This window comes from Anticarsia gemmatalis, chromosome 7 (assembly GCF_050436995.1).
Source record: "Anticarsia gemmatalis isolate Benzon Research Colony breed Stoneville strain chromosome 7, ilAntGemm2 primary, whole genome shotgun sequence".
NCBI lineage: Eukaryota > Metazoa > Arthropoda > Insecta > Lepidoptera > Erebidae > Anticarsia > Anticarsia gemmatalis.
Window position 1 is genome coordinate 5,780,841 of NC_134751.1, and position 17,234 is coordinate 5,798,074.

The window sequence follows — 17,234 nt, forward strand, 5'->3', positions numbered from 1 at the left end:
TCGCCGCCCCTTGCTACCTTGCGCCTATATAAAATCTCTTTCAACGCTCCCCTACATTTGTATTGTATCGCCTACTGTGAATAAAGCGTTATGAAAATAAAGTGCTTATAAATATAGTTAGTTATTTCATCATCGGCCAAGTTTTTCCTTTTAACCCGTCTAGAATTAGGTAGAGCTTTTCTTATTTAATAACAAATGATTTCGTTCTATTCACAGAGTGTTCTGTCATTATTATAAAGGATCGGCACCATAGAATAGGTAGAATAATTTTGCAAAGGCCTAAACATATACCTAGTAGAAGCTTTGATAACGTTAGTTATAGGAGACATTCATTAAATTGCAATGAGTCACATTTATTTTTAAAATCAATTAGTTCAAGTGGACGGATGTTTTCAATAAGTGTGATCGTCAAATATAGCATGTACTAATTGCACGCAGCCATACGACATGCGACAGTCTGAATTAAATGCCATACAATTAACTCCAATTTAATTCAAACATACATCACACAAAATTATTGCAGCCGTTAAGTAGATAACGGCTGAAATATTTATTTGTAGGCACAATATCAGTTCGTCAATACCAGAGCCTATTAGTTAACTATCAAAAAACATTATAAATAGCTTTTTAACTGACTGGTGTTTGTGACTAACTTACTGACGGCAAAATAAGCAATTCATTATTATAACATGTCTTTCTCAATCAAACAACATCAATGAAAGTGGCAGCCGATCTTCACTTCCCACGTATATCAGTTAGACGTACTGCATTTTATGTAGGTTGCATTTACGTCAATCTATTTCAATATTGTCGAAGGATATTAAATAGCAATTTATTAATAGCTTCACTCTATTCATACATTTATGAGAAAAAAGGAAGTATGTTGTGATATTTTAAAAATATATCTAAGGAAACACGCATTGTGAATTTATTAGGATCGAATGATACTATGCTCTGATAGTCAGTATAATTTATTATTTACCCACATATAACAGGAAAATTATGTTAAATACTAGAATCTAAAGAATAAACACAACTCACGTGATGCCGGCAGGTTTCATGAAATGCTAATCACTGTATGATAATTGTTTCACAGTCATTTTGTCGTACATATGTCTTAAAAAAGTTATATGAATGTAAGAATCCATAATTAATTTTGTACAAATAAAAACAATAGAAAATAAGTTTACATCTAATTATAGCTATTCAATTCCGCCATCATTTAGAATTAGAATTTAAATTGCATTTACTTTTTTTATTACACACAATCTAACTGCCAGCATTATATTACGCCAAATTAAAAAAGTTTGTCTATCTATTTAAAATTGGACCTTTACGTAAGTACGTAGCTAACTTTTTGTTTTCATATTGATATTAATGAAACTTCCTACAACCTATCATAATAAATTACATAAGTTTATTTGTAAGAATATCTTAATTTCAAACATGCAACGACATCCAAGCGGAACTTTGGGATATTCAGAAGCTTTTGCTGGCCATTGTGAAAGCACGTTTCTAAAGATTGCCGTTAGATGGCGACTGAAAGAGATCGACGCGACGTTACGTGTTTTCAGGTAGTACCTTTGAATCTTCTCTAGATGAATGAAGGGATGCTGAAAGCTCCTCACACTTAGTAGCTATTATTGTTCAAGACAGATGGCGTTCAGAACTCTTTTGAAGAATCTGATCAGAATAGCGACGCAACTTTGTAGACCGCTTTAATATTTTTTAAAAAGCTTACGTCAGTATGTAATGACTATGCTGAGTCCTCTCCCGTAAACTTCCGGACACACGTGAAGCATTGATATGGGGTCGTATTAAATGTCAAACTTTTGTATCCATCTAGGGTTAAAAATGCTAACATAACATTATCATTTTACCACGTTTTCTAACGTTGTTGCCTACTACAAAAACGAAAAAAAATTACGTAGGCTCACATTTTACCTGAGTTTTATTTATTTTTGAATAATTAGGGTTGCCTTCTATTATTTATGTTAACAGAAAAGTAGCGAATAAGAAAACTTCTACGTAATCATTAAAAGCAGCCTCGTCCGATCTTTTCCTCCGTCATTGGATCTTAATTTATGCTGCCACGGTGTCTACTTTTCGTACAGATAGCAGTCAGAAATACAGAATTAGACTCAACTCTGCAAAGCGTGAGTAAGTAACTGAGCACTTACTCGCTTTTCTTGTACGTATAGGGACTTATTCGATTTTCAATCTTTTTTTGATATTTCAATTAAACTTGTTTTTCTGTTTCCATTTCATAATTAAACAGCTAAATTGATTTTAATGTTATGTGATAATTTGGCATGGTTAATTTGGCATTTTTTTCATGCAGGAAGAGACGTGGTGGACCTATGATAAATAAAACCAAACACTTTTTATAAATTTTATTTTACAACATTATCTTATATAAGCTATAACTTGCTATCTTCCTCTAATATAAACATCAATGTTACTACTACATCAGATTTCACGTTCATTCTATTATTATATTATTTACAACGATATCGAAAATGACTAATATACATTTAGTATCCCATGAGAGAATTAAATATAGGAAATAATGTCGTATTTTTTTGTTTCTTATCTAAATTGACATCATGACGTCATCGAAATGGCGAAATAGATTCATCTCCTCTTACAGCTTTCCGTTAATTTATAATCTTTATAATATCTTTTTTATATTTATAAGATTGTTGTCTAATAGGACAATAGCAAAGTTAAAACATAATAGTTTGTTAGAACATTCGTATCTCTTTTTTCTTATTCACATAAAATTGGCAGTTTCTTTATATTAAAATGCAATATTCTATAGGCTACTTACATTCAAAACTACACTTTACAGTATATCAAATGCTTTGCACTTCCTCATTCATAACTTTATATATACTTTTATTTATTTTATCCATGTATAAATAATTTAGATAATATTTATTAAGGACAGAAGTGAAAGGAACACGATTTGGAAAAATAATTCGATAAATAATGCATTTTCTTATAGAATATATTTTCCATCTTTATTATAATATCCCAACATTTCGTCAGGAACCTATCATGTAGCCATTTATTTTGTAAGTAAGACTCGCGTAAATAATGTTTTAATAAATCTCCGTTGCTAAACAAAATACTGGTTTATTGCCATCAATTATATTAAAAATAACGATTAAATATTATGACCTACATCAAATCCTCATTCATATCTTGAGTCCGCGAAGTTACCACATAATTAAATTCGTTATATTAATTACAAGTATGGCGACAATGATTTTTATTAAAACGCTATTTTGTTCAATCAAATATGTAGAAGACCCAGTAGACGGCGTTGAAGAGCATGAAGCAGACGGGGAACACGACGCGAGAGTACGTGTCTATGACATTCACGTCACGAATTTTGGGCATCGAAGCCTTTATTACTGTAGCGCCGCGACGGAGCGCGTGCATCACCTTAGGCTTCCCCGTTGATCCATCTGCAATAAAACGCTAGTTGTATTCCCTTAGAATAATTACAGCACAAAAGTATTATAAAGAACGCTGTCAAAATATCAGTAAACATGAGTCCATGACACCGTCTCAAAGCAATAGTCGTAAATGCGTCTAATATAAGTAGGAAATCGCTCCAAGTATCAATTCAATGCACAGCAATTTCACTTGACACTACTACAGGAAATTGTCAATCTGGAATAACAAGAATCGCAATTTGCTGATTGCATTCAAGGTTAATACTAACTTCTTGAGTTCCTAGAATGCGGTCTTGTTCTGTACCGAAGTTGCGTGTGATCACGTTGCAGGCGTAGGGACGGTGGGGCTCCAGTGGCGGCTGGCAGCGGCTTCGACCGGAGCCCTAGTAGGGGAGATACCCGTCCTGTACTCGCCGCGCACTCTCGCAGTGCTATAATCTCCTCGGGCGAACGAGAACCTAAGAAACAACAAAGTAAATCAGTGACATATTCAAAAACTAAAGAAAGACTTTAGTATCTCGAAAAATTTGCGATTTGGAGAGTTGATTTAGACAAATCTTTGGTAAACTTCAGCACAATATAAATTATTAATATTTTGCAACAACTTACAGCACTTTTGCTACGTGAGTACGAAATCGCGAAAATGCAATAATAGGAGGTTCTATATAAAATTGCCTGCGTCAGTACGAAAGTCTCACCTCCAGAGCATTTCAATTCCTTTTCAACACTGGCGCTAGTGGACAGCTGGTCTCTGTTCTTTAACTTGGCACGTTTCCTGGCGCGGGCTCCCCAGTACGTGTAGTTGACCGCGGCATACTCGAGCAGCGCCGCGAACACAAACACGAAACACATCACGAGATATATGTCGATCGCTTTCACGTACGAGATGCGAGGCAGACTGCTTCGTACACCTGTGCTGATTGTCGTCATCGTGAGAACCGTAGTAATACCTGTAGATAGGAATTGGTTTGTAGTGTAATCGTTAAGGGTTAGAGACCACAATTTGTAGAAAAATGCACTTATGCAAATGAACTTAGTAGGTAGAATAAATAGTCTTCGATATTTGGCAGCAGATAAAAATATCGTGAACCAAAATTCAAGAAGTCATACATCCCTGAAGTATTATTTAATTCCTTCAGCTCTATCTATCTACTGGTAGACATTAGGAGTGAGTTTACGTCGAAATCATACCACAAATATCTAATTTCAGGTCCGATACTTTAAACATACATACATTAAATTAAATTAAATTAAACTTTACAGATACCTAAAGCAACTCTGGCCGATGTAGCTTCGTGGTTGATCCAGAAAGAGACCCAGGACAGCATGACGATGAGAATACTGGGCAGGTAGGTCTGGAACACGAAGTAACCGATGTTCCTCCGCAGCTTGAAACTCAGCGACAGTCGCTGGTAGATGCCCGTCGCCAATTTTTCCTGAAATGTTTGCCATGCCATTAAACTTGTTAAGTTTCCTAAACAAAACTTTAGAATTGATTCCCAATGAAAGTTGAAATCTTTTGTTTTTGACTAGAAACAAATTGAATGAAAATGTAACTATATTAAAGTTTTGTAAAGGTATGGCCTCTATTCAATCTATGGCTTTAAGGTTAAGGTTAAGACATGCGAAAAGTATACAAGTGGAAATGACAATCACGTGGCACCTTTGGCAAAATTTATTTATTCCATGTATTGTAGGTACATAAAACTAGACTAACTAATTCGATCCTGTACTCTAATTAATAAAATAATTTCGTAAAATTATTCATTTATTCTATGAGTATGCATTATTTACCTTCCTGTCATTAGTCTCGTGTCCCAGTATGGTGAACTGTGGCAGCTCGGCGTCCTCCACGCCGCGCACCGGCGTCTCCTTCCAATACATCACCACGTCTGACACCGTGTACCCATCTGCATCGAAAATATTTAGTTAACATGCTGACACACATTTGTCTGTCTTCCTCAAAGCCATCAATATTGAAATCAATGGAAATCCGCGCCTACACTTCTCAAAATTGAAACATTTATGTGTATTCTCAATTCAAGTAAAGCTTTACTGCTAAAAATGTATTGCATCGCGAGGGTTTATGAGTTTATAATGACAGGAAAACGTTTGCTCATAGTATGCTCAAGAATGTTTCATGATCAATGGCTGGGGACAAAAGGGGGCTTCCAGACGCGAAAATGTTCAGGCAGGGGCGAAGCTATGACGAATGTCTGCAAAAGAACGAATGTTATGGATCGGTCAGCTGGAGAGTCGAAGCGTCAAGCTCTGCCTGGTGATCTATTACAAGTGTATGAGTCACACAGCTTTCAATCTCGACGGTGCAGTTCTGGCTGTCCAGCGGGTAGTAGTGGAGGTCCATCATGCAGGCCAGGGTCGCGGTGAAGCGCATGCCGTACGTGATGCTGCCGTCTCCACCGAGCCGCACCAGCTTGTTACGCTCCGTCACGTCGTGAAGAAAACTGTGGAATGAGAACTATTCTTGTAATCTACTCAGAGTGGGTTGTAGCGTTTATAGTTATAGCTCTTTACTAATGATTTCGGGTTATATAAAAACACAAGGTAGTAATTTAATACATTGTTACTGATGAATAACATCTGTAACACCATTTATTGAATCACATGCTACAAACAAGATAAAATCGTAACCCTCACCTATTTTTGTCATTAGCGAAGAACGTATCGGGGACCCAAATCTTATCGGCGAAATCTCCGGACAGCGTCAACACATCGTCCGGGAGACCAAAACCCAGCCTTTCATCCTTCCAGTATTGGTTTAGATAAAGGGTTATTGTGTAATCCTGTAAGAGTTCGGAAAACCTTTGAGATTGTGCCGCGACACATTGCAAGACATTAATTTAATTAACGCTGAAGGCAAGCATCTACTTTGACTTCGTATTATGAATAGAGTGAAACATTCATTTGGACGTTACGATTGATGAATAAGAACAACATCTATAGGTACAATTAACAAAGATGATGCTGTTGATGTTGCTATGCGAGTTTCTTGTTAAAAGCAGTTGACTCCTCGGCACTGACGCTCACCATTCAGCTGAAAATTGGGACTGACAATAAACATGGCTTGTTAGTTGAAGTGTTGTCATTTTAGCATGAACAAAATATGGTATATAATATAAGCAGTATGTATAAGATAGTGGTGAGTGGGCGGTGACCTCTGCGTTGGCAGGCGGCGAGTGGCGGTAGAAAGTAAAGGCGGGCATCGATTGGCTGAGGCAGCACTCCGCCCCTCGGGCACCGGCGACCCTCGATGTGTGTCAAGTGACCGCGGCCTTGCTCCCTTTCCGCAGCTATTAAAAGCTTAATGAATTACGATGGACGACCTGCTCGAGAGCAAAGTCCTTCATACGACCCAAAAAACATCCTCAGCGAATCTGGAGAAGTGCAGACAAGGTCATCTTGTCGGAGGTTGCCATCTGTCGCAGCAACGCATCGATATCCTCAAGTGCTGGGGCGTGTTATCAATCAATCTTTCATGTCTCGGCGTACATTTAATGAGTAAACAGGTCACGGGACGGTGGACATGTTTGGTCATCTAATAGATTTAATGCATTTGTGACGATGATATGAGCAAACACCGTGAAAGTAGTCGCTCGATTACATTTTATGAGGTTTTCACAAACCTGGCGTAAGAAATTATTCCGTAAAAAACTCACCATATTTACTTCAGATATAGCGTCAAAACTAGCAATAGTTAAATCCATGCCGACGTAGAGCGGATCTCCTGAAAAGCAATAACATTTATGCAACAAACCAACAGAGTGTAGCAGAGGAATCGCTGACAAATCTGTGCTGTTGTACGGAGCGAGTTCAATATAATATGAAATGTTCTGGTCCAGTACATACTCGTAATATATTCCGAGACACATGTCTAGTATCGTTATAACTCATATAACATGAGTTGGTGGAGTATTCAGTGCATATTCCGAGTTGCATAACGGTTCGTACGTTCATAGATAGGTGGTGCGCAAATATGATCACGTGTCCCAAATTGCGTCGTCATATATGTGTATTGTATGTATACACGCTGGTACGTTTCTCGTATATTAACGATTGGCGGTGGCGCAATTAGATCACGTTCATCTTGCGACGATTAGTTCATAACTGATGTTATCAGTAATACAGATTGACGGATGTGTAATTTGTTCTACTATATTTCTGTATGAAGGTATATTCTTATATTTACTCTTCCCTAATGATTTTCTTATTTGTCACCAACGTGGTAGCTACATTGCCCGAGGCCGAACGGTTTATTAAGGAGCCTCGGCAACCTTTTATACGCTAATTGGTATAATATCGATATCCACATTATATTGTGACGACTGTTAAACATTGTAGGTTTTGTCTATCGATTATCAATTAATATACCTAGATTACGAGAAATATGTCATATGTGTGAATCCGTCCTGTGGATATTCATCTGAACCAAGAAGCATTTGCACAATAACCAACTGGAATTGTCGCGCGACTGTTTGAAACACACTGGCATATTTGTCAGTTAGCATAGATTGTCATACAAAATCAAAATCAATCGCTTACCACCAAAATTGGGTCGCAGTCGTATGTCGTATCCGTCGAGTATCCGCGACACGGTATGCGTAACGTTCTCCAGCCGGTCAGCCGCCGCGCGCTCGCTTCTGACACAACCAGTAAATATTAGTCATGCCTCCTACTCAAATATGTTGCTTATTCGTTCCAATTGACTACTGACGATGGAAGAGGAGGCTGGGAATCGTTGTCCCAAATACTGGAACGTCACAGTTTTGGGGGGCTTAAAAGCCTCAATCGCTGCATCCGCAACGAAACATGCGAGATCAAGATTTGAGTAACGTTTTACTATTCTGTTGTATTTTCCACAGAATTAGAAAATGAATTAAAGTTTATGACATAGTAAAATATGGTACAAAAAAATTAAGTAAAAATGGTAGTGCCCCAGAAGTTCCTGCCTGTTATTTTTTTGTTCTAAGAAGAGTCATTTTCGATAAAATACCAAGTTACGAGGTTTAGGTATATGAAACCATTTTTGACGATGATAATATAACAATAAATACAAGATTCCAAGCGACAAATTATCACCCTAAATGGAAATTTAAATCGGTTTTATTATGTTTCCTTCATAAGGCAGCATTATTTTAATAAAACAAAAAATACTATAGAATTAAGACGGAGAAAACAGTTGTTAATGACAAGTCCCAACTATTACCCACTGAGCAATTTCTAACAAAATGCACTAACATTGACACGGAAACCGAATCGAAAGCCCTGTGTAATGCCCCAATACACAGTTTTAACATTAACATTAGCCAGCAGTTGAAATACAAAGTTACTTTATGTTTATATTTTCAGCTATCACGGCTAATAGCTTAATTTGTGTGCAAATCTTACGATAAACATAGATCACTAATATACACAACATAGGTTACTGAACGGTTTGTATTTTAAAAAGTTATGACGTTAATTACCTTAATAACTTTAAATAAAATATTTTCTCAACAAATAACCTCCAGACTTTTTCCCCTTTCATAAAATGTTTTTTTTACCTCATACCAAGTTACCAAGGCAAAATTATATAGCCACGTATGAAAATGATGGTCTAATTTATTCTTTTAATACCTTTACTTGATTTGCATAAGGGTCATATGAATCTTGGAGATATTTACATTGCTGAAACATTTGCCTATCTACATGAAATTACGCCACTAAGGCAATCTAAATGAGATTTGTGAGCGGGCTTTAAAGTGAATTGCCATTTAGCGTGGGATCGGACTAACCCCGCATTAAATTAATTCTATGTTACTGCACAAATACCGAAGAATGTGAAGTCTTTAGTTTGTCGTTACTATAAATCTTTGAATTGCTTAAGTTTATACATCCAATTGAAGTTAAAATATATCTATTTCTTATACGAAAAGCAAGAAAACATTACTTAAAAAAAAACATCTATAACATATTTTTTTTCATTAAATTTTCTTATTTGTAAATAGATTATTTATATCACCCTTTACAAAGTAATAATAAAAGTGAAACCACAGTATAAAAGTTGTTATAAAAATGGTAACAAAACAATACCAGAATTTTGAAACGCAACTTAACAATCAAAGCGATAAATATTTGCGGCCGACGGACAGCCGGCGGAATGTCTTTGTTCAAGTCATTTCCTAGTTTGTGGCTTTCAATCATTATGGGAATTTAAACCGTGGTCTTAATCATATTTCGCGACATGTATTAGTTCGATTACCTATTTTAAACCTAAAACATGATAAATTTACAAAGTTTTGTTAGAACTCGTATTAACTGAGTTTCGTACTATAACTTTTTTGTGGTGTGTAACTACTTATTAGTGACTGGATGCTATTTAACAATCTATAACTATTTAAAAAGCAAAAGATCTTCATTTCATGTAGACATATACGTTTACGGGAATATACTTAAAACTCATCAATGTAAAGTACTCACTGTGCATAGGTGATGGTGTGCAGGAAGGGCAGCACGAGCGCGACAGCAGCGCGTGCAAGTGCGTGCGCGTGTGGACAGCGCGGCGTGCGACGCGCGCTCATCGCGCGGCGGGGCGGCAGCGCGGGCGGCCACGCGCATCGCGCGCTCACCGCACTCGCTCCACACACCTCGCGCACCGAACCAACCACATACTTTAAAACTTCGATAACATCGCAAGTTTGTTCGAGATGTCGAGTCGCGATCGCGATCGGCGATGTAGTCGGGCGAGTGGCATGAGCGGCCGCGGCGGCGGCGGCGAGCGGAGTGCCGTCGCGCGTGCGCTACCCCTGTATCGCCACATAACGCCATTGGCGCGAATTACTTCACAACTTACGATCTTCGCACACAAAGTCACAAAAAACACACCGAGTTTTGGAAATTCGTTGTTTGATTGACACTAATTGTTTATCAGTGTTGTCTTTGTCTGTCTTTTGTTTTCTTTCATAACTGCGGCGCGACGCATATCTTTGCGAGATGATGGCTTACGGCGAAAAAGACTCCAAGTTATGAACTTATGTTTTCATGATTTCTGGCGTAGCTTTGAAGTGCTACGTCGTAGTACAGTCGAGTAGTCTAACGTGTGATTAATATTCTTTCAAGATATAAATTCTGCCTACATATAGACGGCACATAATATTCAACATGATGTGTCTGTTCGGTGCAGACTCAATGATCAGACTCGTCACAAAGTCTATGCGAGCTCTACGTAGCTTTAAGACAAACACATCTATATGTTTACTATGAAGCAGTATTGAGAGGCGTGAGGCTGCTGCAACTACATTAAAGCGTGCACACATGGTGCATGTATATGCAATAGAAAGTGGCACACGGCGACAGGCAGGTGACGACGTGCGGAAGTTATTTGGCGAGGTCCGCCCTGCGTCCGCCCGCAGATTACAGGCACTACGCGACTGCCTCGCGTGCGATAAACACCTTACTATACACACTACTTGTATTATGCATACCATTTGTATAATACCTAACAATACGCTATACATTCTATTTACATTAAATTGTCACCAGCTGTTTGGTTTGAGAGTCGGCACGGCTTTCAGTAAAATTGCACTTGATCTTTGGACACATTTTAATCCAAAATCGATTTTGACTTATATACTGAGTTCAATAACTTGCAGTAATTTATGCAATCTGGACTAACTTTTGAGTAATCAAGCAAAGCCCACATAAAAAAGACTATCCTGCCTTTTTTTGTGTATTCCCGTTAATCTCTTTCTAAATATGATATGAAGCAAAGTGCTCGTTAACAAAGGATTAATTCTGGATTCAAATATAAAACTTTTTTACCAATCGAGTGAAATGGCTATCAAAAGTTACAATGAATATCATACGTAGGTACTTCATGATGAATTCAATGTTTGTTCTCAATCAGGAAAATTAATTAACGAAAATGTAATAATTGTCTAACACTCAATCAAATTCCGAGCTTCTGATTGCTCAGTTATGAAACCTAGAATACAGAACGGTAGAAAAATATCTCATTTATTCTATTTGTACTATTAATGTATTGTTTTTACCTAATTAAAAAAAATCTTAATTTCGATATCTTTTGAATGAAATCAAGCTTGTTTGTTTCATCAACTTTCAATAAAGGATTCGATCCATTCTTCAGATCACAAATTACTCAGTCATTACATTATTACATTGAGCACAACTCAGCAACAAGCGTATAATGCAAATAAAAACATATTAATATTTGAAGTATTTTTCATATCACATCAATACTTAAGGTATTCATGTCCCAATCTCGTTTGATCTCATCTTTTTTCACTTCAATAAGTACTTGAATAAGGGATATCATGGATTACGATTGACGACTGTATTCATCGATATATTTCATCGACAACTTTATGCCCTAGCACCAAAGTGTCTGGTTTAAAAAGTGGTGTATGTGTGACGTCACAAAGAGGCACTTTCAACGCTCTTGTTCCTAATGTCGACATACTGATGACAATAGTGATGAGTGTCGTGGTCGATGAGAGCTTCTGTCCGCACCGCAATTAATATGAGTGCTACGAAAACGCTACGAAGTGCTACGGTTGCCGAAAATGTGCCTGTAATGTGAAACCGATGATAGTTAAGGTAATTTATATTAAAAACTCGTTACGCAAATGATTTCAGATGCTAATCAGTTTTGTAACGGATTGCATCGTTTCTTACAATGCTGTTTATAATCGTTTTTTAATTATGCAAGAAACAACGAAACCAAATATCAAAGTTGCGAGTTATCAATCGCGGGTCCAATATTGTAGTTGTATACTCAGGCAAGGGACCTTTTTACTAGTGTATGATAGTAAGTTCTCAAGTTTATCACGTACGTGACCTCTAAAGATATGAAAGCAGCATCTTCCATTTGAAGGGATTGAAAAATGTTGGTATAGCTGCGGTTTGTTGAGCCGCGAGATTGGCCGAGGTAATGATGGTGATTTAGCGAAGACGTGCTGTACACAGTCACACAACTAAACCACTACTATGATTTCAACACGTATTGCACCTACAATAATATTTGTTAATGTTAGCTATGATTTAATTTGAAGTACTTACCGCTATGCAATGAATTACTTTTTCAATAATTCTATAAAATTGTATAATATTTTTTATGTCATTACTATAATTGTATACCAGATATAATAATAACACTTGTGGCATAGATAAAATAGTTAACTTTTTCAGTTAAGTTTACTTCTACAATCAAGAAATAATTTATCTGCTTTATTTGGAGTCCTATAAAAACTCAAGTTATTCGTCTTACAATCATATATCTTATACCAAAATTATTTTACACTACACGTGACTTTAAATCGAGAACTATTGATAAACCTCGCGTTTCAGTCTCTCTGGACGCACATTACACTTGGAAATGTGTAGGATTTTATTTGAAATCGCCGTCAGTAGAGGTGGCGTGTATTATTTGAGGTCACGCATACGATAGCTCTCTCGCACCAAGTATTCTAACGTTCTAGTGTGTGTGCAGCTTTGTAAACGACACGAGCGACAATGTGAAGCGCGTATGAATGAAAATTTATGGACGTGTTCCCAAAATATGTGGTAACTGGAGTGTATTTTTTTCATAAGGCATCTGTTGTCCGCTAACTTGTATTTTTTTGAACAAAAATGATGAATGTCGAGGCAGAGCCGTCTATTAAAGTTTAGTTACGTAACAGAAATGCTTTTTCAATTAACTGAGACGTTGATGAGGATTCTTTATTCTAATACAATTCTTTATAGAAAGAAACGTGGTATTTTTGTTGTCGTTACTTTATAGGTTTATTATTTTTTGCTTTTTTGTATTGTATTACTTTTCGAAGTGCGTATTTTATCACCTTACATAAAAGTTTATTATTTCTTCTAATTAATGAGTACGTAGAACTTTTCGTAGCAACTCGTAGCTTTTGCTACGTACGCTTCTTACGAACAAGGTACCACAAACTTACGACATGATAACTTAGTTTAGGATGTTTTATTAATTAAGTATAAATATTTATTAAAATTTTTAGATACATAACTTGTTTTTAACTACCTGAACTAGATAAGAAAACCAAATAACTAGTAAACTACTACGGAAAACATATTGTTATAAAACTTTTTAACCATTACTGTGCTATATCGCATAATTTTGCAAACGCAAACATTTATGTTTGTTTTAATCGAATGCACCAAGCAATGAAAGGCTCAAAGTTGAAAACTGCTAATACAAGCATCATTTCATCGCTCAAAAAATTATAAAAGCAGATTCATTAATAATATATTCGAAGAGAGAAAGTAATAAAAATTCAGTTTCAATCAATCTTCACAATTGAAATGAAATTGGATCTTTGTTTAAGTGAACTGAACAATGTTTTGAAATTGTGTAACCGACTGCTTTTAAATTATTCCTTTATTTCGCATCATTGTGAAACATTTATGTTAATACCTAACTTATTGGAAATTGAAGTTTTACGCGATCGAGGTTTTTATAAAGATGTTTCGATTCTATAATTCGTCACGAGGCGAAACAATACACATTCTTATAGCGATTACGTGTTCAATCAATTGATATTTTTCCTGGAAGTGTATAGGAATCTTTTAAGTTAATAGCAGAGTTTCACTCAGCGGAATGAGAAATCTTGTTACGAGGCAGTGGCAAGAGTGAGGCCCTGGTGCGGCGACCAGCGGCGAAGTAATCAACCACGGCCTTAGGGATCACCCCATTTCGACGCCATTGTTCTGCAGACAAGACCGTTTTGCATTTCAGATATAACGTCTGTATTTGTGTTATTGAGTGGTAGAATATGTCGAGCCGCTCACTCGTTAGATGTGTTCAAATTGGATTATCGCCTCGTTCTACACTACCAGTGTAGCTACTAAGAGATGTTTAATGGGTATATCAATTACATTAACATAGGTATCATTTCCTTTGGCATAAATATCCAAAAAATTTTAAAGCAAAGATACATTCAAACATTCAACAGTTGAATGCTTTACGATTACATATCATATTGTACACTTACTACATTTATTCTACGATAATTAGTGTACCTACCTACTCAATCCATATTTTTTTACTTTCGTATCTACTTCAAAACACCGTCGGATAAACTCGAAACATAAAAGCGAAACTTATCCCGTGTATGTAGCCGTATGTTTTCTGCGATCACTGCGCATGCGCGTTCGTTCTCGGAGGCTGTACTCGAGTAGCCGTGAGCGCGCGAACCGCCACCGCTATCGAAACGCCGGGCCTTGCACGCCGAGTGCCGCGCTACGACCACCGAGACCTTACCGCGAAACAACATAACATAATAACTACACACTCATAGAAAAAACTTCAAGATAAGACTCAAAATGCTGATCGCTACTCTTATCGCTGTGATACTAAGGTAAGTACTAAAATAATTTTCTTGTTCAAAACTTTTCCACTGTTTACTTTCGAAACTAGAAGTGGTTTTTTTACAGGTAGGCACTAAACCTTTACTTTTTACCTACTTCATAAAAAAATAAGATTAAGTTTAAGGAATAGGGAATAGGAATAGGAATTAATTTTGTACGAATCTTGTTCGAAAGTCGTCATACGAAACCTCATATAAAAATAATTTTCAATAGGATTTTTTTTGTAATTTTATCATAAAAGGTGTTACGTTACCATTTCAATGTTATGTAAAATTATATATTATTTCATACAAAATCGATTATCAGCTATAAGGGTTCAATAAGAGTGCGTTATACAGTCAGTTATGTTGTAATGAATGCAGACAATTTAGATTATCTTTTTAACGAAGGACCCTCGTCAAGTGTCTGTCTAAGTATTCGTTATTAGCTCATTGTACGAATATTGTCTTTACTTGGGGTTATTTTACTTTAATTTAGTTATTAATTGACTTGTTTCCCTAACTAATACGCGATTTAGTTTTTGAGAACTCTTTATTATAGTAATTTAGACTTAGATTTCGACCTTTTATTTATGATAGAAGTCAGTGTTTGTTTTTTAGAACGTGTTATTTTTACCTATGTTATGTAACAATAATACTTTCAAATGTTTACGCGAATCAGAAAATTAGTTATAACATTATTTTATTTTTAAGTGACAACTCATAATAAAATGAGCTTCTTTTCATAAAGCAATTATTATCAATACGTTTTACTTTACCATGACAAATATAACAACCGCGAGCAACCTTCAAAAGTTATAGTAAAACAGTTTGTGAATAACACAGAGGTGACCACATGAAACGTAGACGAGTATAAACTTATAATAAACGTTTAATGTTATGTGTATGCGTGGAACGTGAAGCTACCGACCAACTATGTGCCAAGTTATTCACAGGTGCTTGTCTACGAGTCGATTTACACGACTATACCCCACAAGAGCGACGGTTAAACTTTTAATTACTTCTTTGGTAACAATTAAACCGCCTATCTTGTCACCAGAGTTGGTCTTGAATTTTAAAGCGAAAAAATATCAACTTACAATCCTACTTTGTGAGTATTGCGTTACAAAGTCTGGCAGAAGAACAAATATTTTAAACTGCTGGAATTTCCTTTGCGTTGAAATACTTTGAGTTGTAAAGATAGAAACAAATATTATTATTGTACCTTTGTAGATTTATTTGGCAAACCTTTATCACGATAAGATTTACGAATAAGTTCAATATTTCGGCGATTTATTAAACAAATTTTAAGAAATATATATTAGCTATATACCTAACAAAGGTCAAAGGTCACAAAGATTACAGGTAAAATACCTGAAACATTTTCATGACAAATGTATTGTATCAATCAGATAAATCATTTATACGTGAACGGGTAGCAAACAAAACTTTCTGTATAACATTACTATGATGAGGCAAGGACGAGAACTTTATACATGACAAAATAAGGAAGCACGGCTATGACTTGTACTAACATTGCTTCAACGAACAAACACTTAGATACATATTGCTGTAGTATATTTTACGAAATCTGCGCCTTTTTCCTCGAAGGTGCTTGAATAAGGTGTATTCAAAGTATCGTTTCGATACAAACTTAGGATTTCGCCAAATACAAAATGCTATAGAGCGTGAACTAGGTAAAAAAGAAACTTTTTACACCACGCATTCAATAAGGCAATTTAGAGAGCGTAGATGTAAATTGTATGATATAAATAAACTGTTCTATAGATATCGTGAAATTTGTTAATTATAGTATAAAAAAATTAAGGTTTGCCCGCGAATTCGTCCGCTTAGTTTGTGACTTAGGATAGAATTTTTATTCGAACTTTCATCCTCTATTTTATCCCCTTGGGGGTAGAATTGATCAAAATCCTTTCTTTGCCTACGCAATAACGTCTACCTGTATGCCAAATTTCAGTACATAGATCACTATGTCAGTCAGTCACCTTTGAGTCATATATGTTTAGATTCACCAAGTTCCACGGAAACAGTTATAATAATACTCTGTTACAACTGTACTTACTCAATACTTCACCAGTAACAGCATAAAATATTCTCCGTTGTTTACCTAAAGATTCTTGACATACCGCCGCTTGTCGTGTCCACTTCAGTTATTTGCTTTTATCCCTCTTTTATTATCCAAATTATTCCCAGACTATCTTAACAATGGGATAAAAATGTTCTTATCGAATATTCGTACAAAGCCTACACGACATCAGAGGTTTTGTTCCGTCCACTGAAGACTATAAGACGCTTATTATCATATTTTATCCCTCGCCTTATGTCGATAGTAGGCACTTACTTATTACATCGTCTCCCTTTCAAACTCTGATCG

General features: G+C 36.1%; 2 protein-coding genes and 1 long non-coding RNA gene across 5 annotated transcripts in view; 2 read left to right on the forward strand and 1 right to left on the reverse strand.

Moving 5' to 3' along the window:
- Nucleotides 1-10,019, forward strand: part of LOC142974360 (uncharacterized) — a 30,584-nt gene extending 20,565 nt beyond the window's left edge. The window contains exons 4-5 of one of the 2 annotated variants that reach the window (XR_012959562.1): nucleotides 4,728-4,813; nucleotides 9,951-10,019. This is a non-coding gene — a long non-coding RNA (uncharacterized LOC142974360). Of the gene's footprint in view, nucleotides 1-4,727; nucleotides 4,865-9,950 lie in introns of those variants that run through there. The other variant, XR_012959561.1, reaches the window with a different exon arrangement.
- Lcch3 (Ligand-gated chloride channel homolog 3) lies at nucleotides 2,454-10,240 on the reverse strand. 2 transcript variants are annotated; one of them, XM_076116638.1, is made up of 10 exons: nucleotides 9,942-10,240; nucleotides 8,025-8,119; nucleotides 7,142-7,209; nucleotides 6,123-6,268; nucleotides 5,772-5,929; nucleotides 5,259-5,374; nucleotides 4,732-4,900; nucleotides 4,163-4,414; nucleotides 3,734-3,922; nucleotides 2,454-3,473 (listed from the first exon to the last, which is right to left on the reverse strand). In XM_076116638.1, the coding sequence occupies exons 1-10, from the start codon at nucleotides 10,040-10,042 to the stop codon at nucleotides 3,295-3,297; spliced, it is 1,473 nt and encodes a 490-aa protein (XP_075972753.1). In that variant the 5' UTR covers nucleotides 10,043-10,240; the 3' UTR covers nucleotides 2,454-3,294. The 2 variants fall into 2 exon arrangements, with proteins under 2 accessions (XP_075972753.1, XP_075972752.1); XM_076116637.1 differs by having other exon boundaries at nucleotides 2,455-3,473; nucleotides 8,025-8,122.
- Nucleotides 10,241-14,707: 4,467 nt separating this feature from the next.
- Nucleotides 14,708-17,234, forward strand: part of LOC142974362 (gamma-aminobutyric acid receptor subunit alpha-2) — a 30,460-nt gene continuing 27,933 nt past the window's right edge. The window contains exon 1 of the mRNA XM_076116641.1: nucleotides 14,708-14,851. Within this exon, the coding sequence (XP_075972756.1) occupies nucleotides 14,817-14,851 (35 nt within the window). The 5' untranslated portion in view covers nucleotides 14,708-14,816. The remainder of the gene's footprint in view (nucleotides 14,852-17,234) is intronic.

Bases quoted from the DNA above. Each gene is read 5' to 3' on its own strand.
- Lcch3 (XM_076116637.1), bottom strand. From the start codon at position 10,042: ATGAGCGCGCGTCGCACGCCGCGCTGTCCACACGCGCACGCACTTGCA. The intron at 8,123-9,941 runs GTGAGTACTTTA...TGGTTGTGTCAG, and splicing joins CACACCATCACCTATGCACA to AAGCGAGCGCGCGGCGGCTG. The intron at 4,901-5,258 runs GTAAATAATGCA...CAAACATTTCAG, and splicing joins ACGAGACTAATGACAGGAAG to GAAAAATTGGCGACGGGCAT.